Source organism: Sander vitreus, unplaced genomic scaffold, assembly GCF_031162955.1.
Source record: "Sander vitreus isolate 19-12246 unplaced genomic scaffold, sanVit1 ctg201_0, whole genome shotgun sequence".
NCBI lineage: Eukaryota > Metazoa > Chordata > Actinopteri > Perciformes > Percidae > Sander > Sander vitreus.
Genome location: NW_027595404.1, coordinates 325,001 through 332,500, shown reverse-complemented (window position 1 = coordinate 332,500; position 7,500 = coordinate 325,001). Strand labels below are relative to the sequence as shown.

At 47.3% G+C, this 7,500-nt stretch overlaps 1 protein-coding gene and 1 long non-coding RNA gene across 2 annotated transcripts in view; both read left to right on the top strand.

Moving 5' to 3' along the window:
* hjv (hemojuvelin BMP co-receptor) overlaps window positions 1-1,348 on the top strand; it is a gene marked incomplete at its 5' end in the record, with an annotated part of 3,251 nt that extends 1,903 nt beyond the window's left edge. Inside the window, one exon of the mRNA XM_078244298.1 lies at window positions 1-1,348. This exon is cut by the window's left edge and continues 264 nt beyond it. Within this exon, the coding sequence (XP_078100424.1) occupies window positions 1-375 (375 nt within the window).
* Window positions 1,349-6,362: 5,014 nt separating this feature from the next.
* Window positions 6,363-7,500, top strand: part of LOC144513271 (uncharacterized) — a 1,806-nt gene continuing 668 nt past the window's right edge. Inside the window, exons 1-2 of the long non-coding RNA XR_013501107.1 lie at window positions 6,363-6,791; window positions 7,041-7,189. This is a non-coding gene — a long non-coding RNA (uncharacterized LOC144513271). The remainder of the gene's footprint in view (window positions 6,792-7,040; window positions 7,190-7,500) is intronic.

Sequence of the window (7,500 nt, the reverse complement as noted above, 5' to 3'; positions counted from 1 at the left end):
TTTGGGCCGGAGCAGGACCTGCAGCTCTGCGTGTGGGGATGCCCCGCCTCCCAGAGACTCGACACGATGCGCCCGCCATCGGCCGCCGACCCGGCCGCCGCCGCTGACGCCCGGGCGGCGTGCGCGGAGCTGCTTCCTGCCAGGGACGTGTACTTCCAGGCGTGCGTGTTTGACCTGATCGCCAGCGGAGACCTGAACTCCAGCATGGCGGCCGTCAGCGCGCTGCAGGACGCCGCGCACATGATCTCTGACACGAAGAGCGTTCACCTCCCGCCTGTTGGCGCCAGGTCGCAGCACGCCACGCCACTGCCTCTACCGCTGCTGCTGCTGCTCGGCATGCTGGGAACTCTGACCACAGAGATGGTGAACTTGTGAACTTGTGAGGTTAACTTCTTGTCAGTTTAGCTGCACTTTCTACCGCTATAAATCACCAAAACATCCTTCCTAACCAAAAACTACACAGCTGGACTCAATGTCCCAGAAGCTCTGTGGGGAGGAGCCCCCCCCCCCCCCAACCCTGCCCGGTACATCCTAGATCATAGAGTTACTTTTTTCTGTGGCTTTTTTTGACATTTTACAACACGGTGTCCTGCAGACTTTAAAGCCCCAGCGTGTAACGTGTTCAGTTGTTCATTGCCCCGTTCACGAACTAGTCCTTTTTCAGCAGCTGCTGCTGCTGCTGCTGCTGCTCGGCATGCTGGGAACTCTGACCACAGAGATGGTGAACTTGTGAGGTGTTGTGGAAAATCTCTTTGGTGTTTGGTGATGAAGCTGGAAATCAACGATTGTCTGACACGTTGGCGTTATCTCTGGTATAGACCTGTTTCACAGCAGACATGTTGACATGTCAGAGTAGGAACAGCACAGCTGATGGCTGTGTTCCCCTTAGGAGAGGCCTGGTATTGGGCATGCTGACTAGAGCTTAGATCTGGCCCAAAACATCAAGCCCGACCCTACCTGAGCCCGTGCACGTTGTGTCTGAGCCCGAGCCCGATTTGAACCCGACGGTGTTTTAATACGTGGTGAAGCTGTGCAGCCTCTGCTTATTTCAATAATGTCTAATGGTGGAAAACCAAAAGACAAAAAGGGATGGTGTTGCTGTGCTGTGTGTTCATTCATTCACCATCCCAACATCATCTCCCCTCTTCTCAACAAGCCTCGGTATTATAGTCTCGGAATTATCCAGCGTCGGCGTGACTGTCCCGAGTCTTCTTGAATGCTCGCCTAAACACATCCAGACACACCCACGATGACAGCCAACCAATCGTTGGTAACTAGGTGGAAAACAATGGGGATCAGAGGTGCAACTGATGGTTTCTAGTGGGGGGGGGGGGGCGTAGCTAGGCGGAACGAGGGAGAGAATATTATTGCAGTATTGAATAATTGGATTTTTGAACCCATTTTTCTGTTTTTCCAAATGTCCGTTTGTGTTTAGAAAACCTGTGCTTGATAAGCGTTACGCCGACCGCGCACGACCTCGGCTCGAGCGCCATTAATCTGGGAACGCTGGCGAGATCTACGTCATTCTGACGTCACGATGGCGTGCGCCAGCTTGGCTGCAGCGACTGTAAAGCGTCCATAACAGTCTGTCGGAACAACAGCACAGACGGTGCATTCACTTGAAACTAGTAAGACTCACGGTGCATTCAAAGTTATTGTAAAATACCCTTTTTTCCCATCCGGTGGTTGTTTTGTCGTTTCGCAGCAGTTCGCTGTCATTGTTATAAGTTATTGTTATTACATTATTATTAAATCATTTCATTTTGACCATATGAAGCCGATGTTAAATGTAACTGACTGTTGCTCCTTTTTTCGTTCGGAAAAAACCCAAACGATACCCTAACCCTAGTCACGACAGTGTCATGTCACTCTTATGTCACTCAGATATTAAAGGTGCTGTAGGGAGGACTGTGAAGATCCAGGACTTGGCCAAAAAAATGTGAACATCAACAACTTCTCAGCCCCTCCCCCCTTTCTGCTAAAGCCCAAAACGGTCTCCTAAGCCCCTCCCCCCCACAAGGGAGAATGAATGCGTGTGCATGAGCAGTGATTGACATGCAGTTAGACACCCCCCCTGGCCCTGATTGGTGCATCTGAACAGTTACACACCTCCCCTGACCCTGATTGGTGCATCTGAACAGTTAGACACCCCCCCAGGCCCTGATTGGTGCATCTGAACAGTTAGACACCCCCCCCAGGCCCTGATTGGTGCATCTGAACAGTTAGACAGCCCCCTGGCCCTGATTGGTGCATCTGAACAGTTAGACACCCCCCCAGGCCCTGATTGGTGCATCTGAACAGTTAGACACTCCCCTGGCCCTGATTGGTGCATCTGAACAGTTAGACAGCCCCCCTGGCCCTGATTGGTGCATCTGAACAGTTAGACACCCCCCCTGGCCCTGATTGGTGCATCTGAACAGTTAGACAGCCCCCCTGGCCCTGATTGGTGCATCTGAACAGTTGGACACTCCCCCTACTGCACCTTTAAGGTAAACTGTTGAGTTTAAAACTAATGAAAGGAAATCATTTCCAACTTTCTTTTATTGAACTAAAGAACGACGACAGTTACGTGTCAGAGCTCAGTTTGTGTGATTCTTCGCGATGAGTTTATTGTTTGTTGTTGTTTACAGTTGTTATCACCATGACAATAAGAACACGAGGCCTTTTGGAGATTGAACTCTGAGAACTTTATAACCAAAGACAGAAAATAAAGACAACATGTAACAGTCAGTCAGACGTCTGAGTGTCTGTTTCAGAGGCCAACGGGCCGCCCGGGGAGTTACTTTAGACACCCCTGTAGTGGACCGTACCATCTCAACTAGTAAATACGTTTACTTTAGACACACCTGTAGTGGACCGTACCATCTCAACTAGTAAATACGTTTACTTTAGACACCCCTGTAGTGGAACGTACCATCTCAACTAGTAAATACGTTTACTTTAGACACCCCTGTAGTGGAACGTACCATCTCAACTAGTAAATACGTTTACTTTAGACACACCTGTAGTGGACCGTACCATCTCAACTAGTAAATACGTTTACTTTAGACACCCCTGTAGTGGAACGTACCATCTCAACTAGTAAATACGTTTACTTTAGACACACCTGTAGTGGACCGTACCATCTCAACTAGTAAATACGTTTACTTTAGACACACCTATAGTGGTCCGTACCATCTCAACTAGTAAATACGTTTACTTTAGACACACCTATAGTGGTCCGTACCATCTCAACTAGTAAATACGTTTACTTTAGACACACCTGTAGTGGACCGTACCATCTCAACTAGTAAATACGTTTACTTTAGACACCCCTGTAGTGGAACGTACCATCTCAACTAGTAAATACGTTTACTTTAGACACCCCTGTAGTGGACCGTACCATCTCAACTAGTAAATACGCTTTACTTTAGACACCCCTGTAGTGGACCGTACCATCTCAACTAGTAAATACGTTTACTTTAGACACCCCTGTAGTGGAACGTACTCATCTCAACTAGTAAATACGTTTACTTTAGACACCCCTGTAGTGGACCGTACCATCTCAACTAGTAAATACGTTTACTTTAGACACCCCTGTAGTGGACCGTACCATCTCAACTAGTAAATACGTTTACTTTAGACACCCCTGTAGTGGAACGTACCATCTCAACTAGTAAATACGTTTACTTTAGACACCCCTGTAGTGGAACGTACCATCTCAACTAGAAAATACGTTTACTTTAGACACCCCTGTAGTGGAACGTACCATCTCAACTAGTAAATACGTTTACTTTAGACACACCTGTAGTGGACCGTACCATCTCAACTAGTAAATACGTTTACTTTAGACACACCTATAGTGGTCCGTACCATCTCAACTAGTAAATACGTTTACTTTAGACACACCTGTAGTGGACCGTACCATCTCAACTAGTAAATACGTTTACTTTAGACACACCTGTAGTGGACCGTACCATCTCAACTAGTAAATACGTTTACTTTAGACACCCCTGTAGTGGACCGTACCATCTCAACTAGTAAATACGTTTACTTTAGACACCCCTGTAGTGGACCGTACCATCTCAACTAGTAAATATGTTTTAGATGTGTGTGAAGTGTTGAAATGATTTACAGTAAAGTGTAATTAGTCACATCCCTCTCTGGAAGTAGACCGAGCCACGATCTGCAGGTAATAGTCTGACCCGAGGCAGTGAGGACGGGGGCGGAGCCACACCTGACGAGTCAGTCACACACTTCAGTGGAAAAATACCGATGAGTCATGTTTTCATACTGTAACTTCAGAGAGTCCGCTGTCTCTGTGTGTGTGTCTGTGTGTGTGTGTGTGTGTGTCTGTGTGTGTGTGTGTGTGTGTGTGTGTGTGTGTGTGTGTGTGTGCGTCTCTGTGTGTGTGTGTGTGTTTGTCTCTGTGTGTGTGTGCGTCTCTGTGTGTGTGTGTGTTTGTCTCTGTCTGTGTGTGTGTCTGTGTGTGTGTGTCTCTGTGTCTGTGTGTGTGTGTGTGTGTGTGTGTGTGTGTGTGTGTGTCTCTGTTTGTCTCTGTGTGTGTGTGTGTGTGTGTGTGTGTGTGTGTCTCTGTGTGTGTCTGTGTGTGTATGTATGTGTGTCTGTCTGTCTGTGTGTGTGTCTGTGTGTGTGTGTGTGTGTGTGTGTGTCTGTGTGTGTGTCTGTGTGTGTGTGTGTGTGTCTGTGTGTGTGTGTGTGTGTGTGTGTGTGTGTGTGTGTGTGTGTGTGTGTGTGTGTGTGTGTGTGTGTCTGTGTGTGTGTGTGTATATATATCAATCTTTTATTGAGTCATGTTTCAGCACATGATCTGTTTTCTGTGTAAAAAATGACTCAGCAGAAAATTACAGCTGTCAGAGAAATGTAGTGATGATAATTAGTTCCTCTGAACAGAAATATATAACTAATAATATAACAATGACCTAGGATGTTAAAATGTACTAGTTTATTATTTTAAATGAGCCACAGTGTGTGTGTGTGTGTGTCTCTGTGTGTGTGTGTATGTGTTTGTCCATGTGTGTGTGTGTGTGTCTGTGTGTTTGTGTCTGTGTGTGTGTGTTTGTGTGTGTGTGTGTGTCTGTGTGTTTGTGTCTGTGTGTGTGTGTCTGTGTGTGTGTGTGTGTGTCTGTACATTACAGTAAATGTAATCTGTTACTTTCCATCTTTCCAAATAGCTAAAACATTATTTTCATGGTACAAGCTTTATGGGAACACAGAACTTCTTCTGGACGCTCGTTCTATACGTGTCCCCCTAGTGGTACTCTGGAGGACTGCAGGGGGTACGTGTCCCCCTAGGGGTACTCTGGAGGACTGCAGGGGGTACGTGTCCCCCTAGGGGTACTCTGGAGGACTGCAGGGGATACGTGTCCCTCTAGGGGTACTCTGGAGGACTGCAGGGGATACGTGTCCCCCTAGGGGTACTCTGGAGGACTGCAGGGGGTACGTGTCCCCCTAGGGGTACTCTGGAGGACTGCAGGGGGTACGTGTCCCTCTAGGGGTACTCTGGAGGACTGCAGGGGATACGTGTCCCCCTAGGGGTACTCTGGAGGACTGCAGAGGGTACGTGTCCCTCTAGGGGTACTCTGGAGGACTGCAGGGGGTCCTCAGTGTCACTCCAAGGGGGCCTCCAAATTATTGGTTGATTGATTGCCTTACTGGCTTATGGGTAATGTAGTCATTAAGGTAGAACATCCACAGAGACAGGTCATCCCAAAGGACTGATTAATAAAATCATGCCAACAGGCATTAGGCCTATATGAATAGCTGACTCTGTAAGAAAAGGTATCTCTAAATGCTGTAGGCTGCCCTAAAAGAGACTGCAGGACCAGACAGCCCCGTCTCACGGCAGGTCCTGTAAATGTCACGTTATTTGTTGTTGTTGTTTACGTGGTGGCCAGCACGAAAATGTAATGTTTGTCAATGGGAAGCATATTTCATGATCACAGCACTCACGGTAGGGAGGCTGGTCGGGGGGGGGATGGGTCAAACAATACAGGACTTTCACCCAGCAGACCGGTGATCGTGTCCCGCGTGTGGCGTTTAGTTTCCCGTAGTCTTCCTAATCACAACCCTCCCCGTTGTTGTCGTGCGTCCCCCCAGCGGCCGTCTCCCGGCGTGTGACGCGTCCTTTCCCCGTAGGGTTTTTCCGAAACCCGACCTCTGAGTAGACGGCTCCCATTTCGTGCTGGCCACCACGATAAAAACGAGATGAACGTGTTGTTGTGCACGTATCAATAGATTAAATATAACGTGACAGTTACACAAACTGCCGTGAGACCGGGTTGGACCAGATTAAAATGGGACTTCATTTGAGACAATATATATAGTAGGGGGTCCCTGCTCCGTCTCTCTTTCAGTTCAGGGGTCCTTGGCTTAAAAAGACGTTGAAGACCCCTGCTTTAGGGGGCTACATGGCTTAAAAACACTGTTCAAAGGGGGAACATTAAGGAATCCCACATGTCTCATACCTATTGGGCTCAACTGTTACATCATATATTCCCTGTACACACTTCTACACCTGAATCATATCAATAATGCTGCTGATGCTGATGACAGAGACACACCTTCACACTCACTGACTCTCTCTCTCCTGGAATCTCAGATTGCAGAATATGTGATCTGTCACTGAGTATTCTCAGAACTCACTTCTCTCACGGAGGATAAATATGAGGCTCAGAGAAGACAGACAGACACACACACTTCACACAAGAAACAGACAGGAGACCCACTGAAGAAGAGACAGAGGACAGATCCGAGAGGACCAGAGGAGGAGACCGATTAATATCCTAAAAGTGAGTGTTTACTTTCCTTTCCCAAGTTTTTTCAGGCTCAAAAATCTTTCCGTCACGTCGAAAAAAACTATTTTCAACCAGAAAGGAGGAAAATCAGAATTTGGTGTGTGTGTGTGTGTGTGTGTGTGTGTGTGTGTGAGAGTCCTGGAGTTTAAGTACGTAAGTTCAGGTATTGGGATCGGTTTCAGGAAGAAATGGTATCGGGCCATTTCTTCTTATAATAAAAACCCTCTCTTCTTCCTGTTGCAGTGCATCGTGGGTTCCTGTTCTTCCTGTCTGTGGCGTTGTGGGCGGAGCTTGTAGCCGGTGCGACGTTACGGATGGACATCGGCATGCAGAGCAGCATCGAGTCTCTGCAGGTGGCGCTGCAGAGCTGCAGCGAAATCATCAACAACTCGGTGAGACTAAAAACGCTCTCGCACCAAACTCCCTTCAAAAAACATGCATTTTAACAGACAGTTAAAGAGTAACTTTCCCCAAAAAAGTTGTGTTGTTGCTGCTGACAGACTCAGATTATTATTCTAAGAGTCTGACAACATTATGAAAGGATCCCTACAGAGATAGACCTTTTAGTTAAAGAGGAAGATCCTTTTAGTTTAACATGAAACAGCCCCGAAATCACCATCACCAAACTACACCAGACTCCATGTAAATAATCAGGACTTTTAGCGTGTATAGAGCCAGCATATCTCCACCAGACTCCATGTAA